Here is a 22,977-nt window from a genome sequence, read left to right as displayed (position 1 = left end):
CCCCTTCACCCACCCCCGCTACCCACAATAAACCTGGCACGGCGGGTTAACCCCTTCATTGCCTTAACGGTTTGTCGCTAAGGTAATGAAGTGGGCTTTACACTGGCGACACACTTTATTCGAGCTTGGCTAGTCCCACGAATTCGGGTATACCCAGGTGTATTGAGGTTTGTGACTGTTTTCTGCCCGAGTGCATTGAGGTATTTTCCAAGCAGGGATTGAAGCATTTTATTCCCGCTGGCTGCAATACTGCACAGTATATATATATATACTGCATTATAATTAATGAAGGTATGCCATCTGGTAGACACGCGAAGCATTGCAGCCTATTAAATCCTAATCATTATCATTTAACAGATCAGCCGCCCGTCAGCCAGGCATGAACCCAGGCTGGGAAGGCAAACGCAACGGGGCTTGTCAGAGGTGAGGAGCGGCGCATTCCAGGTATCTGCCAGGTACATACTGGGTATTTGCTCAAATAAAGTGTGTCGGTGCAGTACATGCATTTTTCCTGCCTAGGATGTATGCCGGGGGGCTCCGGTGCTGGTATTAATGGGTATCAGCTCCGGAGACCCCCGACATCAATCACAGCCAGGAAAAAAGGCCTGATTTTTTCTAAGTGTCGACCTTGCCGATGCTTATACACCACCAACCGGCCAACTTTTAGTTGGCGGGACGAATTGGCGAAAAAATGTCTTTTCGAGAGTGCCGATCAGCACCGATAACATGATCGGGGCTACTAGAATACAGCCGATTTTAAAAAGTGGCGAAAGGTGCCGAAAAGTGGCTTATCGGCAGCCGGATGCCGATAATTTTTTATCGGGAAGAAAAAATGCCGATTTTGGCCACTTATTGGCGCTTAGTGAATCGCAAAGCCTTTTTTTGGCGATAAAACGCTTTTTGGCGCTTAGTGCATGAGGCCCTAAGGGTGGGTGGCCAGTGTTAGGGAGACAGATCAGGGATGTGGTGAAAGCTTACCCCAGCTTAGAAGGCATGAGACTTCGGGCGTCCGAGTCTAAGTCAAGCGAAGGGTAAGACCACGTTCTGTGGCACCGCGGGCACTTGTATAGTGAGCAAGGATCTACCAGGTTAGATAGAGTCTTGACAGGTAGAAGACAGCTAGTGGTACCCAGGGAGTATATGCAGCAGTTGTTGCAAGTAGACCACTACATTCCACTAGCGGGATATCGGGGTGTCACTCGGATGAGAGCCCGTCTGTTGTAGCATTACTACTGGCCGGGGGCATCAGGGGCTGTGGCAGATTTCTGCTGCTCCTGTCATGCCTGCCAGTGAGTAGGTAAGGTGGGTGATCGTGTGAAGGCCCCCCTGAACCCATTACTGGTAATTGGGGAACCCTTCCAGCAGGTAGCTATGGACATAGTGGGACCCCTCATGATCCCCAGCTGGATGGGCAAGTGTTACATCCTCACGGTGGTGGACTTTTCCACAAGGTACCCTGAGGCGGTAGAGCTTGCCATCATTGATGCTAGGGCAGTAGCTAAGGCATTGCTAGATATATTCACTAGAATAGGTTTTACTAGTGAAATGCTAACTGATCAAGAGTCATAATTCATGAGTGAATTGTTACAGTGTCTCTGGGATGCGTGCGGGATGAAGCACCAGCGCATGACCCCTTATCACCCCCAAACGAATGGACTATGTGAGAGGTTCAATGGTACCCTGAAGCAGATGCTTCGTGCGTTTATAGCGGAGGGGAAAGACTGGGAGATTCACCTGCAGCACTTGCTGTTGTCATACCGAGAGGAACCGCAAGAATCCACCGGCTTTTCTTCCTTCGAACTGCTATATGGTCGCATAGGACCTCTGGACCTATTCCGTGAGGGATGGGAAGGGGAGACTACCAATACTGATGCTTCTATGCTTCAGTATGTGGTAGATCTCAGAGGCCAACTAGAGATGCTCATGGGGTTTGCACAGGACAACCTTAGGGATGCTCAGATCAAGAAGAAAGCTTGGTATGATCAGAATGCCAGTAGCAGAATCATTCATCCCAGGTCAACAAGTACTTGTTCTGAAGCCCACTCGGGAGAACAAATTAATGGCTGCCTGGTCTGGACCGTACACAGTTCTCAGGAAGATGAATGAGTGCAACTATGTTATACAGTTAGATGGTGAGACAGGGAGAACTAGGATCTATCATGTTAATATGCTCAAAGATTACCATTCACTGAGTGTGGCATCAGTGCTGGCTATCTGTAGCCCACGATGGGGGATCCAGCGAGCAGTGCTTTGTCGGACCTCTTAGTGGAGGCTAGGCAGGAGGGCACAGTGGAGCAGGTTGTGATAGGGTCCCAGTTAAGTAGGCAGCAGAAAACAGAAGCCAGGGCTATGTTAGAGCAGTATAGGGTTCTGTTCTCGGACAAGCCGGGCAGAACGCATATTACAGATCACCCAAGTACTCACAGGTTATCTGCGTCCTCTGCATAAGCATGCTTAAAGAGTATCAGCAGATCTGAAGGGCAATATAGAGGGGGAGGTAGAAGAGATGCTGGCCATAGGTTTAATTGTACTGTCCCAGATCCCTTGGGCTTGTCTGGTAGTCCTCGTACCTAAGAAGGATGGGACCACCAGCTTCTGTGTGGACTACCGGCAGCTCAATTCAGGAATGGTATCAGATGCTTATCCCATGCCCTGCATGGATGAGCTGCTAGATGAACTCGCGGGGGCAAAGTATCTGATGAGCATGGATCTAAGTAAAGGTTACTAGCAGATCCCCCTGACCCAAGAGGCTAGGGAAAAGTCAGCATTCATTACTCCGAGTTGCCTCTATGAATTCTTAGTGATGCCATTCGGGATAAAGAATGCCCAGGCTACCTTCCAACGCCTGGTCTATAGGTTGCTGGAAGGGATGCAAAGTTTTGCAAGGGCATACCTGGATGACATTGCTGTGTTTAGTAATTCATGGGATTCACATCTTGTGCATGTAGCAGTGGTGCTATCCAGAATTATGGAAGCGGGGCTTACATTGAAACCCACCAAGTGCTTAGTCGGTATGTCAGAAGTATTGTACCTAGGGCACAGGGTGGGCGGAGGGCATCTTAAACCTGAGCCAGCTAAAGTTGAGGCAATAGTGCAGTGGCCCGTTCCCAAGACTAAGAAGCATGTTATGGCTTTCTTAGGCACCACTGGCTACTATAGAAATGTTGTCCCACAGTACAGCACCGTGGCTAAACCCTTGACATACTTGACACAGAAGCGACTCTCAGTTCTGGTTGTCTGGTCTCCCGCCTTTGAAGTCGCATTACAGGCCCCTATCCTAGCTGCACCGGACTATTCAAAAAAGTTTTTGGTACAGACTGATGCCTCGGACTATGGCACTGGTGCTGTGCTCAGCCAAGTGGGGAAGGAGGGAGGAGAGCATCCTTTGGTGTACCTGAGCAGGAAACTGCTGCCCAGGGAAATGGCTTATGCCATTTTTGAAAAAGAGTGCTGGGTGATCGTATGGGCACTGCGTAAACTACAGCCCTATCTATACGGTCACCGGTTCACCGTGATCACTGTTCACAATCCCCTAAATTGGTTACAACGGGTGTCCAGGGAAAATAGCAAACTACTGCACTGGTGTCTTGCCCTGCAAGAATTTGACTTCACCAAAAGCATAAGAAGGGTAGCGAGCATGGCAATGCAGATGGACTATCCCACCAGGACTGTCCAAGTGAGCCTGTAACCTCGAGGTGTCCGGCCCGTCAAACCACCAGACGATGCGGTTGTAACAGCGCCAACACTGTGAGGTGTGGGTGTGACGGTGAGGGGGTACCCAGGCCAATAATAAAGGTATTATGCCCGGCTGGGTGCCCCTGAGCCATATTGGGGTGTTTGAAGTGTCAGTTCTGCAACCCAGTTATGGCATGTGCACTTTATTTCAACAAATATGTATATGTGTTTTACTGCTCAAGGAGTGCTAAGCAGTGGAGATTCACAGGGCATGAGTTTCAGGTATGATTTTACGGTAAAATGTTGTCAGGATGTGTTTGGGTAGAAGGGGGCCAGACTTGCTGTTTACCTCAAAACATGTACTCAGGAATCCGACCAGATTCCTGGGGACATGAAGACACAGAGCACCGGGGACTGTGAATTACTCATTTATTTTAGCCCCCACTTAGTATGCGTCTAGTGACTCACTAAAGCAGAGAAGAATGTGCAGCCCCGGACTTCTAAGACATCCCGCTGGCTTGGTGCCCTGATGTCTGTAAAAGCACAGAGTTGAAAGGGCTCAGTGTCCCTAAGGTGTTAGTTGGGGAGGGGATCCTTATGTACCCCCATCGTAGTGTAAAGTCCGGGCAGTTTAGCAAATGGTGACTAGCCCAGACTGAGTGTCGCCAGGTAAGGAAGTTTGGTCTCGTATGCTAAGAGGTAGGCATGAGGTTTGCACATGCCCTTAGCAGAATGAGAAGCCCCTCTGCCAGGTTTTCAAAGTACTGGCAACTGCAGGATAGGTGGGAAAATGTATTTCCATGGAGAGATTGCCTGCACTAGTTAGAGATACTGAAGGGATTTAAACTCTATAAGAATTCATGCTGCCCATCAGGAATCAGATTCTAAGATTCATGTAAGATTTTATCAAGCTTCGTAAGAAACATTCAAGATTTCGTAAGCTACAAGGATTCCAAGTGCCATTACAGCGGTGACCGAATGAAAGAAGCAGCTCCATCGGAGTACAGAGCAGTTGCAGGTAGCGCTGCTGACCGAGGACCATTCCAAACCATTTTGCGAGCAACTCCCGCTCCTGGGAAACTGCTCCTAGAGACTTTGGTTTTCAAGATTTCGTTTTGGGAACATTTTATCTCGTTTGGCCCCGTCCCAGTAAGTGTATTTTGAGTGTAATTGTGTAACATTGTGTGTATGTCCATTCGTGAAATAAATTACAATTTATTTTATCTCCTTGCTTTGCTCAATCATATGATCTCGGATATAAATGTGTTAAAAGTACTGGTCTTCCATGACAAGGAGGCAGAGGAGGGAGTTTAGGAAGGGGAGAAAAGGAAGAGGAGAAGGGAGAGGAGGGGGGAAGAGGATAAGGGAGAAGAGGGGAGGAGTAAGAGAAGAAGGGAGTGGAGGGGGAAAGGAGAAGGGAGAGGAGTGGGGGAAGAGTAGAAGGGAGGGGGAAGAGAAGGGAGAAGGGTTTAGAGAAGGGAGAGGGGGAGATAAGGGAGAGGGGGAGATAAGGGAGAGGGGGAAGGAGATAAGGGAGAGGGGGAAAGAGAAGGGAGGGGGAGAGAGAAGGGATGGGATGGTGAGAGAGAAGGGGGGGGAGAAGGAAGAAAGTCTTTCTATTTGTGGCATTTTATAGCTCTAAATTTCCTATCTTTCTTTTCCATTGAAATAGGGGCTGGAAGGTTACAGTACCTTTGATGTCAGATGACATAATTACAACCATTATTGGTGAGGCATTAACTTTTCAGGACTGTTTCGTCATTGAAACCCCCTATATACTTCCAACGTTCACAGACCCATTACCTTACAATCTAATGTATCTTTCAATTTCTTTGCCAAGTGGCAGTGAAACATTGATTGTCTGGTCTGCATGTTTTCCAACAACAGCAGTGTTACTTACAGACTTTGGAAGTTTTCAAACAGATGATGGGTTTGTTACTTCAAAAGAAATAAAACTACCGCAAAATATATTGTCTTCTAATATGACCAACAATGTTACTAATGTTGCCTTAACAGATGAAGGAATAGTATTTTTAATAGGAGGCAAGTTGTTTAAAATAAAATCAGATACAATCTTCTCTCTCGGAACAACGTACAACTTACCAGACAGTGGAATTTCTGGAATACAGTCAAGAACTTGGTGTGCCTCTGAATTTCCAAAACAAGTGAGTCAAGAAAGATTATGTACATAGTTTACATTTTGAAGCTTAAAAACACCACATTTGATTTATGTACTGTAGTAAAATACCACAAACTTAGAGAAGAGGAGACTCATATGATGCTTCAAGTTGATTGTTTTACCCCACTAACATGCATAGTACTTCTTCGAACATTCTATGCTACAGTACATAGAGCACAGCAATTTTTGGAGTCGCACTATCAAGATTACTTCCTAATGTCTACCATTTAAAAGCCCAGATTAAAGGATAAGGGGGTGTAGGAGATGGGGCAAATGTTTTTAGAACAGGATACATTTTTAAAGAGAAAATAGGCTTTTATTAGCCAGCGGGTTTACACATAAAAACAGCTTATGGTTCAGCAAAAAGGGTTAAAGCAAAACAAACAAAACATGGCTAATTCCTATATAGAGCACTGACTAGAGCACACCATACACCCTATCTATGGATTTGGAGACGAGACCCCTTACCAACAACAATCACATAAACAGTTCACAGGTGGAGGTCAGTTACCTTCGGGCCACGGCTTCCTTCAGTCAGGCAAAGAAGGTGGGAAAAGAGTCCCACCGCAGGCTACTCTCCACAGCAGTCCAGTAACTTCCTGGTTTAGAGAGACATAGGGGCCGATTCACAAAGCAGTGATAAGTGATTTGTATCTAAAGCCCTCTCCCACCTTAAACTTTTCTCACTAACTGCCCCGCACCTCTGGAATGCCCTTCCCCTCAATACCCGACTAGCACCCTCTCTATCCACCTTTAAGACCCACCTTAAGACACACTTGCTTAAAGAAGCATATGAGTAGCACTGTGGATAATACTATACACGATACGTTAAGCTTGGCCCCCTGCAGACGCACTTACTGTACCTGAACGCCCTCCTACTGTCTTTGTACGTTCTCCCCACCAGTTAGATTGTAAGCTCCTCGGAGCAGGGACACCTCTTCCAAAATGTTACTTTCATGACTGAAGCACTTATTCCCATGATCTGTTATTTGTATTATTTGTTATTTATATGATTGTCACGTGTAATACTAATGTGAAATGCTATGTACACTAATGGAGCTATATAATAAAGACATACTGTAAATACATACAAATGGTTTATTGGGCGATAAAATACCCTTATAGCGCGATACTGCCTAATCTGATATTTAAAAAGCAGTTATAATCGCTTTTTTATGCCCCTAAACAGTCAGAGACAAAAGAAAGTTGTTCGATAGGCCAAAAAAAGGCAAACGCGCATTTTTTTTGCCAGTAACAGCTATTCACAACGCTGTGATAAGTTTATCGTTGTATAATAGCGCGCATTTTTTTTTTCACCAGCTAATGGCTGGTGAAAAAAGATTGAGAGATGCATAAAAGCATGTATTTGTATTTTTCTACACAGCATTGATATCAGAGGCAAGCAGGGGTCTCTTGGTGGTCCCTGCAGGTTTCTGGGGGTCCAACGGGTATCTGGGGGTTTCAGCTGGTCCCTGTGGGTGTCTGGGGTCCTCCAGTGATCCCAGTGAGTGTCTGGCGGTCCTCGGGTAGTCCCTGAAATGTCCGGGGCCCCACAGATTTTGGGGGTTCTCTGGTAGTTTCTGTGGGCCCGAGGGCCCCACAGGTGTATCTGGGTCCTCGGGTGGTCCAAGCAGGTGCTGGGGGTCCTTGGGTGGTCGCTGCGGGTGTCTGGGGGCATATGGTAGGTCACCGTGGGTGTCCCGATTCCCCTTGGGGGTCCTCTGGTAGTCTCTGTGGGTGTCCAGGGGCCTCCAAGTTGTCCCAGTGGGTTTCTGGGGGCCACACGGGTGTCTAGGGGACCCCACAGTTGTCTGGGGGTCCTCAGGTGGTCCCCCGGGTTTCCAGGGGCCCCATTGTAGTCCTCGGGTTGTCCCTGCAGGTATCTAGGAGCCTTGGGGTGGTCCCTGCAGATGTCCGGGTGGTCCCTGTGGATGTCCGTGGGTACTCTGGTGGTCCCCGCGGGTGTCCGGGTGGTCTCCGCAGGTCCTCGGGTGGTCCCTGCAGGTGTCCGGGCTTACGGGTTGTCACTGCAGGTGTTAGAGGGCCCCACAGGTGTCCGGGGTTCCTTGTGTGGTCCCCACGGGTGTCTATAGGCCCGATGGGTGTTTGGGGGTCCTCAGGTGGTCCCCATGGGTGTCTGGGGGCCTCTGGGGGTCCCCTCTGGCCTGCAGTACCAATCCTGTGCCAAAAAAAAATGTGCACTACATTCAAAAACATAAACCCCCCCACCCCCAAATACATACAGTAATGGGCAAAATTACTATTATCCAGATATTTATAATAGTGCATTTGACCATTTAAAAATAAAACATTAGACAGCATAAAGTAAATAAAACTTGCACTTACCCCTGCCAGGATGAAGGCTGTCCTCATCCTCATTACTGTCCTTGTCTTCCGTGGGCAGCAACAGCACAATAAAAAAATACAAACTATTGGCCCCTAACCCCTTAATCACCTTAGCGGTTAGTAACTGCTATAGTAATTAAGGGGTTAACCCACCCTCCCCTGCTATCTACCCAGGAGGCCTAACCACTCACCCCGGGAACACTACCCCCACTACCCATTGATTGGCACAGTGTTATCATATGGGCATGCTTTAACACTATAGCAATAAATGACGAAGCTTAAAAAAAAAAAAAAAAAAACAGGCCCAAAATAAAACACATTATATAACAAATATACACATTCAAAATGCCAAAAAAGCAATTGATACACAGTGGTACATCGTCCATATCATATGGGCATTATTTACCACTATGGGAGTCATTGGCCAACCTAAAAAATAAACAGCCACCATGAATATCAAAAACAATCAAAACAATAACCACATAAACAACAATAAAAGAAATCTATAATGCAATTACCAAAGAAACACCAGAAATAACATTCAAAACAGAAATAAAAAAAAATACCAAATAAACACCATTATTAAAAAGCAAAACAGCAAAAATAAGTCACAATTATTAAGCAAACACCAAAACAATAACAGAAATTACAAATAGAAAACACAAAAAAAGTCATTATTAGAAATCAAACCACAAAAGAAATAGCAGAAATAATTAAAAGCAAACAACCAAAATAAATCTCAAAGAAATAAAAGCAAGCATTTGCCAAAAAAAATGCATTGCTTGTCACTGTGTGTATGTATAGCCCTAAAGGGGCAGACATAAATACTTTGGCAATTAATGGGCAATTAAAAAAAAAAAATTAAAAAAATACAATGAAAAAACCTGCAAAATTAAAATAGCATACATTCAATTGTTTTTCTTACCTTTAGATGTCTTCACTCTCCAATTCCAGGGGTCTCAGGAAGCTCTCGAACAAATAAGTTAGGTCCTCAGATACAGTAAATTGTTTTCTTCTTTCGTTTGTTCATTCATTAATTGTCATCGAATTGGGGGGTCTTCTTCTTCTTCTTCTTCTTCTTCTTTCTGATTGGCTGGGACAACCATGTGACATAAAAATTTTTTATGTGACGTCATGTAAAGGGAGTGAAGCCAGCCAATCAGAAAGGGTGTGCTTCCTTTCCCTTTAAGATGACATCACTAAAACCTAAATGGCAGCCATCACATGTTACTTCAATCAATAACATTGTGAGATGTTTATCCACAATCTGATTGGTTGTATGAAACCATGTGACAGAGTCAAGTTTTGGAAAGCATGTGACATCACTCCTTTTGGAGGACGTCACATCCTTTCCAAAAATTGACTTTGTCACATGGTTTATTACAACTAATCACATTGGGGATATACATTTCCAATCTGATTGGCTGAAGTAACATGGGAAAGAAAGAAGACCCCCAATTGGGTTACAATTAACAGATGAAGGAAAGAAAGAAGAAGAAAACAACTTACTGTATCTGAGGTCCTGGCTTCTTTGTTCGACAGCTCCCTGAGACCCCGGGAATCGGAGGTAAGGTAAGAAAAACCATTAAATGTATGTTATTTTAATTTTGCAGGTTTTTCATTGTATTTATTTTATTTGTATTTTTTTAATTGCCCATTGATTGCCAAAGTATTTATGTATTTCCCTTTGCTATTTTTGGGGGCAAATGCTTGCTTGTATTTCTTTTAAATGTATTTTGGTTGTTTGATTTTAAATATTTATGCTATTTACTTTGTGTTTTGATTTTGAATTATGGGAATTTTGGTTGTGTTTTCAGTTGTTTATTTCTGTTATTTTTTTGGTGTTTGCTTTTCAATTGTGGTTCATTTTTGGTCTTTAGCTTTTTACTAATGGTGTTTATTTGGCGGTCTTTTATTTGTTTATTTTTTTGGTGTTTCGATTTTTAATTCTGGTACTTATCTGGTTATTGCTTTATTGATTTCTGGTATTTGTTTGTGTTTACTTTTTTATTGTTGTTTATTTGGTGATTGTTTTGATTGAATTTGATATTGTTGGTATTTTTTTTTTTTAGGTTAACCATTGATATTACAGTATATGGGAATGATTTACCACTGTGCCAATCAATTGGTTTATTGGCATTTGGAATGTTTTTAATTTTCTATATAATGTCTATGTTTTATGTTGGGCCTTGTTGCAGGGTACATGCAACCACAGAATGAAAACAAAAAAGGAAATATAATGCTCACTAAATCAAATAATGTGATAGTAGTATGATGGTGCCTAACCCGTCAAGGTTGACGGTGGGTGCAACTAATGAGCTGGAATAGACTAGAATTAACAACAGCTGGAAAGTGAAGGCATATTTATTGCCACCGCTTAGCAACTAGAAGCTCATTTGGAAGTGCACTCCTGGGCATTAAAACTTAACATTTAATTAATGATAAGAATAAAATAAGTTCTTAACATAAAGTGATTATATTAACTACACATAATGTACTTTGGCGAGAGGGAATGAGGAGATGATAGATGGCCAGGGTATATAGTAAGGTATGCTAGTGCCTACAGTAATAGTGTTTAGCAAAAAGCAGATGATACCAAATTGGCCTTAATTAGGGAGTGGGTTACTTAGCTGTGAAAGCTCAAAGGTGCTTGCCCTGTGTATGTGTATTGTGCGTCATGTGGCGTAGCGTACCGATCAAACCAACCTGTATTGATAAATAGCCCAAATCAGTGTACAGCTACTAAATATAATGTTTAAGCTAATAGATATTATCACTGTATGTGCAACTCAATAACAGGTTGGTGGTACGTGGATTGATTCTGCGCCCAATGACATTTAACAAACACTATACACAGATGGTATACCAGGAAAGCTACTAGTAATAAAAAACCAGGATAAACTGATGCTAAACTCTCTGCTAATTATTAAAGCAGTAAATGAATTATTACTGTGGTTATTGAACATGCCGTCAAAATATAATCAATACTGTGAGTACTTGTCCCCAGCAAAATCCCTGTATACAGAACCTTTTACCAATTCATAGGACAATTCACACATGAATAGGTGTCTGTGTACAGCAGATGCTGACAGGCTAGCAGTAATGGTGTTAAATATCAGGTGAATCGCAACACTTAGCAATTAGATGTCTGTTAGCTACAAGGCAAGATGACACAATGAATCACAGTACAGAGACAGGCTAGAACTCAAACCACTGAGCGAATAGAGCCTGTTATAACCTGGATGCGATCGCATTTAAAATGAGCAACAGCAGAGAACACAGACACAAAGTAACGATACTACCAGTCTCTCTCAGTTCCCTCACGCCAGAGGGCGTTCTGGCGTGGTGACGTCAGCGTGAGGGAACTGAGATAATAGTACAGGCTGAAAAAAACCTTAAATGCATGCTTGCTAATGCAAGAAGCATGACAGATAAAATGGGGGAGCTTGAATTAATAGCTGCAAGGGAGCAGTATGATATCATAGGCATTACTGAAACATGGTAGGATGAAACTCATGACTGGACAGTTAATTTAGCGGGTTATTCCCTTTTTCAGAAGGATCGAACAAATAGAAGGGTGTAACAGAATTGTGGGTAATCAGCGCATTAATAAAGGCAGTATGCTCGGCTGGTTACCCCTATTTCATATTGGGGATGAAGGGGTTAATTTTATATGCACCGTGCATGTTGGATTTTCCCCTCTGTCCCTTATTGTCCCCATTTTGCAGGGTTGTATATGCCTGCCATAGTGTATAACATGGTACACTGACATTACTGGCTTTGGACACAAGATGCCGCTGCAAGCGCTAAACCACAAGTTAAGTGGATAAGCGTGGCGCTGTCTCTTTGTTCCATTGCAAGGTGTACAGTAGGTATCCATTACTGAGACTGGAAGCTGTAACCGCAGAGTCAATTGAATCAAAGGGCTGCGGTTTTCCGTCTCAAGTGGTTCTCGGATACAATGTATCTCCGTCCCGGTTAATGGCGTAACTTGAAAGGCAACTAGCAATTGGCATGGGAACTCGGTCAATTGATGTGAGAACTCCGTAACCGCAAGTCAATTGACGTGAGAAGCCCATAGCCCCGCATTGCCAGTTCAAGGAGAAGCCATAACTCGGGAAGGAAAATGGGCAGCAACCTGAAATTTGGTGTGCAGCCCCAGTGTAACACCCCAAGCACACACATATTAAATATATAATTGTAGGACAAGGGAAACATGTATTTTTAATAAAGTGTATTTTTGCTGCAGTTTTAAATGTACGGGCAGGATGAGGTTTTTTCTGTTGTCACTGTAATGCACCCAGGGATCAAATGTTTTAACACCTATGAGCTGGGACACTTTCCTATGCAGGCTTCATAGACCCCCACGTTGAGGCAGTGCCTTTGAGTCTAGTGCTGCATATGAAAACCCCAGAGTCAGGATGTGTGATTTGGCTGGGATGGTCGCTGAATAGGAGATGCTGTTAGCAATTTGGGCTAGCTCACACCCTGAGTCCCCCTCCCAGCCTGGGAGATGCCAGTTAGAAAGGGGAGTACACATATGCTAAGCAGTCTAGGTAGCAATGTCGCAAAGGCACTGTATAAGCGGGAAATCCTTATAGTGCCCTGTTGCAGGGTACATGCAACCACACACGCGGGTTCCCTTGATAAGGCTTATTTATTGAGCCTTAAAAACATACAGCACACAAAAACAAAATAGCTTTTCTTCAGCATACAAAAACAAAATAGCTTCTCTTCAGCAGACAAAAACAAAATAGCTTCTCCTCAGCATAGAAAACAAGGCAGCTTCTCTTCAGCATGCAGGACACAGACAGTTCATCACACATGTACTTTTGAAAACAGACCTTATAGCAGTAATCTCTTCAGTCTTTCAGTCCTGTCTCCTGACCTGCTACTGTAGCTTGCATGTGTGTTCAGTCTGGGGGTTTTAAAACACCTTGATTATGCAGCTGGGGTCAGACTAATTAAGCAGCCCTTCTCAACTGACACTTAACCTCGTCACTGCTGCACTGCAAGCCTAAACATAGGTTTGCCATGTATATGGCTGGTGACATTCATTCACCCTGTCACATGCCCACTCTGCAAACTGTGGGCAAGTTGGGGATTGGTGAATGGGAAAATTCCCACGAGAGGGATTGTGTGGGTATGTTGGAGATAGGTTCTCAAACCCTATATACATGCTCCCCGAGCTATCTCCGTTGTCTTTCGTTTTTCATTCAACAATGTGAGTGGACTTCCATCACGCTTCTAACAGCGGATAAGTGCAGCAGCAACGATCCTGGAACGCAAAGAGTATTATCACATCAGAACCAAGGACATAACTCTGCGTCAGGACTCCGTTAGTGTTGGGGGTTATCTATCAGATCCCAATGGACCGGAAAGAACTTTGCACTATCCACAGAAGTATTGGGCTGGCAATTTGCGCCCTTGCAAAAGGACTGCGCTTTAAAGGGCAATATTCTGGCGCCTTTCTGGACATTCCCGTTTTTCTATTCAGTAAGTGTTTTTATTAAGTGTATTCTGAGGTTGTCGTGTGTCTGTCTAGTAAGGAAATAAATGACAATTTATTTTGCTAAACTTATGTGCTCAATCTCACACCCCAAAATATAAAATTCTTCTACAGGTCAGTCCCCTGTGACAAAAGGGGAGGTGGAGTATGTTTATATGTTAAACCGAATCTAAAACCTATTATAAGGGACAATGTTTATGAAGGGAATGATGAAAATGTAGAGACCTTGTGGATAGAAATTAGCAGTGGAGGTAAAAGTATAAAGAAAATGTTTGTAGGGATATGCTATAAACCACCAAATATCTGTGACATTGAGGAAGCTAAAAGGCATCAAATCTGGGTCATGTTTGCATAATGGGGGATGTTAACTATCCAGACACAGACTGGGGAAATTAGATTAGCATTACAACAAAAGGAAACAGGTTTTAGGGGGTTCTTAAAGACAATTATATGACCCAAATTATTGAGGAACCAACCAGGAGAGGGACAGTACTGGATTTGGTAATATCAAACAATGTAGAAGTAATAACAAATATTCAAGTCCTGGAACATTTGGGTAACAGTGATCATAACATGGTCTCATTTGAAATAAATTATCAAAAAACAGATTACTTTGGTTCAACAAAGACCTTAAACTTTAGAAGGGCAGATTTTAATAAACTGAGGTCTAATCTACAAGTAATACACGGGGGTGATGTTTTTGCAGAGAAAAATGTAGAAGATAAATGGGCAGTCTTTAAAACATTGTTAGAAAAGCAAACTTATCAGTGTATACCTTTGGGTAATAAGTATAAAAGAAATAAGTCAAAACCAATGTGGCTAAATAGACAGGTAAGGAAGGAAATGGACAAGAAGAGGAAGGCGTTTAGATTCTTTAAGTCAGAAGGGACGGAGACATCGTATCAGAATTATAAGACATGTAACAAAAATTGCAAAATGGCAATCAAATTAGCAAAAATGGATAATGAAAAAAGGATTGCAATAGAAAGTAAGATCAACCCTAAGAATTTCTTTAAGTACCTTAATAACAACAAAATGAGAAAAGAAAATATAGGACCCTTTCAGTGTGAGATGGGTAGGCAGATTATTGGAGATAAGGAAAAAGCAGAGGTATTAAACAAATTCTTTGCCTCTATGTTTACCAGGGAAGAATCAATTTCAATAGTAGTGCCGCAGGAGGAAGCCACAACCTCCATATTAATTAACAATTGGTTAACTGAGGAAGAAGTTCATAAGCGACTTGAAAAAATTAAAGTAAACAAGGCACCTGGCCCCGATGGCATACATCCAAGAGTACTCAAGAAGTTAAGTTCAGTAATAGCCAAACCATTATATTTAATATTCAAGGACTCCATTTCCACAGGCTCAGTACCACAAGATTGGCGTAAAGCAGATGTGGCGCCTATATTTAAAAAGGGAGCTAGATCACAACCAGGGAATTACAGACCTGTAAGCCTGACTTCAATAGTGGGGAAACTACTTGAAGGTTTAATACGGATAATATTCAGGAATGCCTAATGGAAAACAAAATTATTAGTAATAGTCAGCATGGATTTATGAAGGATAGATCATGCCAAACTAACCTTATTTGTTTCTTTGAGGAGGTAAGTAGCAATTTAGACCAGGGTAATGCAGTTGATGTGGTCTACTTATATTTTGCAAAGTCTTTTGATACGGTTTCACACAAGAGGTTGGTGTACAAAATAAAGAAAATTGGACTTAGTAAAAATATATGCACATGGATTGAAAACTGGTTGAAGCATAGACAACAGAGGGTTGTCATGAATGGAACTTTTTCAGGTTGGGCTAATGTTCTGAGTGGAGTACCTCAGGGATTGGTACTGGGACCACTGCTTTTTAACTTGTTTATTAATGTCCTTGAGGTTTGCATAGAGAGAAAAATCTCCATCTTTGCTGATGACACTAAATTGTGTAAGGTAGTAGAATCAGAGCAGGATGTAATTTCTCTTCAGAAGGACTTGGATAGACTGGAAATGTGGGCAGGTAAATGGCAGATGAGGTTTAATACAGATAAATGTAAGGTTATGCATTTGGGATGCAAGAATAAACAGACGACTTACAAATTAAATGGGGATTAATTGGGGAATCCTTGATGGAGAAGGATTAAGGAGTGCTTGTAGACAGCAGGCTTAGCAATAGTGCCCAAAGTCATGCAGTAGCTGCAAAGGCAAACAAGAACATATCTTGCACTAAACGGGCAATGGATGGAAGGGAAGTAAACATAATTATGCCCCTTTACAAAGCATTATTAAGACCACACCTTGAATATGGAGTACAATTTTGGGCACCACTCCTTAGAAAATACATTCTGATACTAGAGAGAGTGCAGAGAAGAGCCACCAAATTAATAAAGGGGATGGACAATCTAACTTATGAGGAGAGGCTAGCTAAATTATATTTATTTACATTAGAAAAGAGGCATCTAAGAGGGGATATGATAATAATAATAATAATAATAATAATAGCATGTTCTTGTATAGCGCTGCTAGTTTAACGTAGCGCTTTACAGAGACATTTTGCAGACACAGTTCCTGCCCTGTGGAGCTTACAATCTATGTTTTTGGTGCCTGGGGCACAGGGAGATAAAGTGACTTGCCCAAGGTCACAAGGAGTCGACACCAGATATATAACTACATACAAACATATTCGGGGACAATACAAGGAGTTTTCAAAAGAACTATTCATCCCACAGGCAGTACAAAGGATTCGGGGACATCCCTTAAGTTTTTTAGGAAAGGCGATTTCACCAGCACCACTCAATAATGGAAAGGGTTCTTTACAGTAAGGGCAGTTATAATGTGGAATTCATTACCTATGGAGACTGTGATGGCAGATACAATAGATTTGTTCAAAAAAAGGTTGGACATCTTTGTAGAAAGGAAAAGTATACTGGGATATACCAAATAAGTATAACAAGTATACATGGGAACGATGTTGATCCAGGGATTAATCAGATTGCCAATTCTTGGAGTCAGGAAGGAATACATTTTCCCCTTATGAGATATCATTGGATATATGTTTTTTTTTTGATTGCCTTGCTCTGGATCAATAACTAGGTATAGATATAGGATAAATTATCTGTTGTCTAAATTTAGAATAGGTTGACCTTGATGGATATACGTCTTTTTTCAACCTCATCTACTATGTAACTATGTAAGTATGAGAGCTAAAAGTGAAAGGGTTACATAACTCATACCTACAGTAAGCCTGGTGTGATTCCCATCCAAACACTGAAATAAGCAATAGGAAAATGCCCTTTTTCCATGTGTGCCTAGTCGCAAAGCCAGATTTAGGTATGACAAATAATGTACTGTAGTGTAATTTCACTCTCGTCTAAAACCCATGTTTCGTAACACCAAGGCCGAGATCCACAAGAGGGTGATAAGTTCTAGCATGCTTTAATGGAAATGGGAACTGAGGCTTGCTAAAGCTTAGTACACTTTTGGGAATCTAGGCCCAAGACTTAAATAATGTCATGTTATTTGAAGATAACATATCGTTATCATGAAATAACATGACGTTAATGCTAATAAGCTCTAGTTTTGGTCATTATTTTTTAATATAATTGGCTGTTCCTGTTTTAGGTAACATGACACTATTTGAAAATGTTACTACATTTTGTAAGTCTGGGCCATGGTATCCAGACTACAATGATTCAATTCTTGAACCGGTACTAGATTAATTTATCATAACTTTGGTTTACAAATAATTTGTTTCCCTTGATGTGACGTGTTACTGTTGTTTATTACTTTAAAGTGTATCCACCCACAATTAAATGTATTTTATTGACATTGTATATTTTTATAATTTTTTATTGTGGTTAAATTTTATTTTCTCTATAGAATGGAAAGTCATTAAGCATACTGTTACTTTGGACAGAAAATGAACTTTATCTTGGATACGAAGATAATGTCTTTATGATGTTGGTTCGTGCAGAACAATTACAAAATAATCTTAATATACAAGCTAAATCTATCATCATACTCACTGTTGCTTTTGGATCGCGTCCACCTGAAGTTGGAGTTTTAATCTCAACATGCATTATATGTGATGGCTCTGACGGATTATTTTGGCTAGCAATTTTTGATGAGCACAAAGGGTTTTGGGTCTCAACCTATTTAAAAAAGGCTATGTCTGGATTTTTGTCTATGAAGTTCTTTAATGCTGCATTACCAGACCTCCTGATGTGGAGTCAAACAGATGTTTTTTATAGTTACCACAACAATACTTTACATGGAATGCTTAAGACATCTGAGACTAACAACTCTGTGTCATCTTCTGGTAGCACCATCCAACAAGTTATTATTGGTAAGTTTATTTCTATTTTATTTGAGTCAAGGATAGTTTTCCAAATATTGGGGCATTGTAATTAAACAAAGGTACAGATGTAGCAAGACTTATTGTACCTAGCACTGCGATGAAAAAAAAAAATCAAAAATCAGCGGTGCTGAGGACAGTCCACCACGATCGCACTATGGGGGGGTGGGGGAGGTGGTCTATGCTCTTGAATGGGACCCCAACAGTGTTAATCCTTTAGGACCGTGACCATAGCAGACGTACTGCACCGACACACTTTATTCGAGCAAATACCCAGTATGTACCTGGCAGATACCTGGAATGCACCGCTCCTCACCTCTGACAAGCCCCGTTGCGTTTGCCTTCCCAGCCTGGGTTCATGCCTGGCTGACGGGCGGCTGATCTGTTAAATGATAATGATTAGGATTTAATAGGCTGCAATGCTTCGCGTGTCTACCAGATGGCATAAATTCATGAATTGTAATGCAGTATATATATATATATACTGTGCAGTATTGCAGCCAGCGGGAATAAAATGCTTCAATCCCTGCATGGAAAATAACCCAATGCACTCGGGCAGAAAACAGTCACAAACCTCAATACACCCGGGTATACCCGAATTCATGGGACTAGCCGAGCTCGAATAAAGTGTGTCGCCAGTGTATGACAGTGAATGGGCACGGCCACGGAAATGGTAAGATTTACTACATCTGTAAAAATGTAGCAGTACGGCAATATGAAAACTATTAATGTTAAAACATGCAAATAAAGAGTGTTTCAATTTGTTTCATAATATATATGTGTTTGGGTTACTTGCATAATTTGGTATATTATTGTATGTCTTTAAAGCCAGCTAAGCATTACTGCAAACTACTGAAATATAAATGTATAACTATGGGGGAGGGAAGAGATGGGGATAGTACCCTCGCTTCAGCTTAATTAGAGAGCATATAAGGGGACACAGGTGCAAATAGGGAAAAAGGGGGATGGATTACAACAAAAGAAAGAGATCCCTCTTGAAAGCACTCGGTGTGATTAGTGTAATTGAGTGTATATTAAAATAGTTTATTAAATCTACATCTAAAAAAAAGTCTCAACATTGGTGGGATAGAATCTATGGCCAATTGGTGAACGAAAAACAAAAATACAAACATATAGATAAGAACAACACAGGATAACCTTTTATATCTAACTTGTCCACATGGTGGTGGCACAGATTTAGTTAGACATAGGTAAAATAGCAATCATCCTGTACAATAGAAGTCACATATAAGTGACTATAGAATAGGATATAAAGGATATATGGAACCTGTGTTTGTGGATAGCTTGGTAATAAAATAAATACTAGAATAGTAAATCACATGATCCTATACTTAGTACCGAATGCTATAGTACAAGTCAATTGCATAATAAGTTCAAATGCGAGTAGTACAGTACACTACCAGTAGTATATACTAATGTAAACCTGATATAAAGGCACATAAAGTGTGTATACATGCCTAGAGGCACGAATCCAGTTTGTATCCAGTTATAGGGGCCTATGCAGAGAGCAGCGAATTTTCGAAATTCGCCATTTTTTGGAGATAATCGCGCAGAAAACAGCAGAAAATGGAGATTTCCGAAAAACGCGCCAATTTTTCTTTTCTATTTGTAAAACTCGCCTCGCGGCTGGCGAGAACCGCAATCTCGCCAGTTTAAAAAATATCCGTATGCAGAGAGGCGCGAACGGCATCTAGCGGCTGTTCGCGCCAATAAAATGGCGCTATTGTCTCCGTTTTGCCTCGCCAAAAAAAACTGCCGCTCGCGGCCATTGCAAAGGGAAAAAAAAAGGCGCGAATTTGTTTTAACACATTTCTGAAGCGCGCATCTCGCCAATTTAAACTCGCCACACGCATCCATGTTAAACATAGCAGAATTCGCACTTTTCTGCATATGGAGATTAAAACTCTCCAAAAAAGCTACTTTTTAATAAATTCGCCAATTTTAAAATTCGCTGCTCTCTGCATAGGCCCCATAGCCTCTTACTCTAGTTTCTCTAAAAAGTTCATATAACTTAGTACCGAATAGTATAATACATATAAACTACCGATGAAAATAGTCCTCTACCAGTAATGTTTCATTGGTCATATATATCTGGTTAATAGGCACATAAAATGTATATACAAGCCTAGAGGCATGAATCAAGTTCGTATCCAGTTATAGCCTCTTACTTAGATTGCTCCAAAATGTAATAGCCCAGATAAATAGAGGTAGCATTAATTGGTGATATCTGATGTAGGCATAGAGGTTGTAGTGCTGGTATAATAACTGCTGTACAACAGTACAGCCCAGCACATAAAAGGTTCATTCCCTGCCTTCAATAATACAGTAGATGCAGTGCAACAATATATCTTCACATACAGAGCATAGACAGATCTATGACAGCACTGGGGGTATGTAAAAGGTTCCCACCAGGTCTGTGCACATGGAGAAACCAGCAAGGAAAGTCTCTTGCTCACAGTGCAGCAGTATAGTTGACCACACATAAACGTGATACACTGCCTGCTGTTATATCAATATGCAACAATGTAATCTTACATATGTGAAAGTAACACACTGCCTGTCCTGAGGAAATAGCTGTAGTGTAGCAAACTAGTTATACTTAATCATAGGAAACATAGATATGTTCGTGATTATGTTGAGGGTGTGTAAATAACCTTCTATTTGTATACGCAGATAAAGAACCCTGCAGGGAAAATCTCCCACTCACATGAACTTAATAAATGGGTGCAGCTTAACTCGGTGATCTAAAATTAGATCCCTCTGTTATAACATAACTTCCGCAATCAGAAGTAACTGTTTATACAGATTTGTATACTTGGGGGGGGGGGGGGGGGGGGAACAGAACGGCACATATACCTACTGCATATATACAATAAATGCAAGAGATACATCCCAAAGTTTAAACCATGCGGCATGTAGTGTTAGTATGGTATTGACCCCTATCTCGGAGGAGGATGTATCACTGCTGATCTCCTCTTCGCCCTCTACCACTTGCCCACTTGACCCCATTCCCTCCCATCTCCTAAAACCTCTTGCTCCTTCTATAATCCCTATGCTCACACAGATCTTTAACTCTTCCCTCTACTGTGGTACCTTTCCTTCATCCTTCAAGCATGCAACCGTTATACCATTACTCAAAAACAGCAAGCTTGACCCTACCTGTCCTTCTAACTATCGACCTGTCTCCCTCCTGCCTTTTGCCTCCAAACTCCTTGAACGTCTTGTATTCTCTCGATTGCTACACTTTCTCAACACCTATTCTGTACTAGACCCTCTACAATCTGGCTTCCGCACTGCTCACTCTACTGAAACAGCCCTCACTAAAATAAATGACGACCTCCACGCTGCCAAAGACAGAGGTCATTACACTCTGCTCATATTACTCGACCTCTCTGCAGCATTCGACACCGTGGACCACCCTCTTCTCCTTCACATTCTCCATACTCTTGGTATTCGGAACAAAGCTTTATCCTGGATCTCCTCTTACCTCTCCCATCGTACATTCAGTGTCTCTTTTGCTAACACCTCCTCCTCCTCTATTGATCTCTCTGTGGGGGTACCCCAGGGCTCTGTCCTGGGACCCCTTCTCTTTTCTCTCTACACACTCTCTCTAGGTGACCTAATCACATCTTTTGGGTTTAAATATCACCTCTATGCTGACGACACACAAATTTACCTTTCAACCCCTGACCTTACACCTGCTATACAGACCAAAGTTTCTGAATGCCTCTTTGGAATATCATCCTGGATGGCCATCCGCCGACTGAAACTTAACATGGCAAAAACAGAGCTCCTTATACTACCTCCCAAACCTGGCCCTACTACATCCTTCCACATTGCTATTGGAAATACGATAATTCATCCAGTAGCCCAAGCACGCTGCCTAGGGGTCACACTTGATTCCTCTCTCTCATTCTCCTCTCATATTCAAAAAGTTTCTAAAACTTGTCGCTTTTTCCTCCGCAATATCACAAAGATACGCCCTTTCCTCTGTTACTCAACTGCTAAAACTCTGACTCAGGCCCTCATTCTCTCACGTCTCGATTACTGCAACCTCCTGCTGTCCGGCCTTCCTACCTCTCACCTGTCTCCCCTACAATCTATCCTAAACACTGCTGCCAGAATCACTCTACTCTTTCCTAAATCTGTCTCAGCGTCTCCCCTGCTGAAATCCCTCTCCTGGCTTCCGATTAAATCGCGTATCTCACACTCAATTCTACTGCTCACTTTTAAAGCTTTACATTCTTCTGCCCCTCATTACATCTCAGCCCTAATTTCTCGCTATGCACCATCACGACTCTTGCGTTCTTCTCAAGGATGTCTTCTTTCTACCCCCTTTGTATCTAAAGCTCTCTCCCGCCTTAAACCTTTCTCACTTTCTGCCCCACACCTCTGGAATGCTCTTCCCCTCAATACCCGACTAGCCCCCTCGCTATCCACCTTTAAGACCCACCTTAAGACACATCTGCTTAAAGAAGCATATGAGTAGCACTGGATAATCATGGACACATGACACAAAGCTTGGCCTCCTGCAGACGCACTTACTAGTATTCCCTCCTACTGTCTCTGTACGTTCTCCCTACCTACCAATTAGATTGTAAGCTCCTCGGAGCAGGGACTCCTTCCTTAATGTTACTTTTACAGTATGTCTGAAGCACTTATTCCCATGATGTGTTATTTATATTTGTTATTTATATGACATGTATTACTACTGTGAAGCGCTATGTACATTTTATGGCGCTATACAAATAAAGACATACATACATACATACATACATACATACATATACATACATACATGTGGTAAAGCTGATATACAGAGAAAAAACGGTAAAATCTACAACCTGGTCGCTTGTGTATAGTATGTCTGTCCGTCTCACCCCTGCTGCACTCAGGGAGCACCGTGGCA

The 22,977-nt window shown here is 42.1% G+C and overlaps 1 protein-coding gene across 4 annotated transcripts in view; it reads left to right on the top strand.

Moving 5' to 3' along the window:
* CATSPERE (catsper channel auxiliary subunit epsilon) overlaps positions 1-22,977 on the top strand; it is an 891,786-nt gene that overhangs the window by 551,771 nt on the left and 317,038 nt on the right. For 3 of the 4 annotated variants that reach the window (XM_075596820.1, XM_075596819.1, XM_075596821.1), the window contains 2 exons: positions 5,348-5,840; positions 17,573-18,038. In XM_075596820.1, the coding sequence (XP_075452935.1) occupies positions 5,348-5,840; positions 17,573-18,038 (959 nt within the window). The remainder of the gene's footprint in view (positions 1-5,347; positions 5,841-17,572; positions 18,039-22,977) is intronic. The other variant, XM_075596822.1, reaches the window with a different exon arrangement.

This window comes from Ascaphus truei, chromosome 4 (assembly GCF_040206685.1).
Source record: "Ascaphus truei isolate aAscTru1 chromosome 4, aAscTru1.hap1, whole genome shotgun sequence".
Classification (NCBI taxonomy): Eukaryota; Metazoa; Chordata; class Amphibia; order Anura; family Ascaphidae; genus Ascaphus; species Ascaphus truei.
This window is presented reverse-complemented; position numbering and strand designations above follow the sequence as displayed.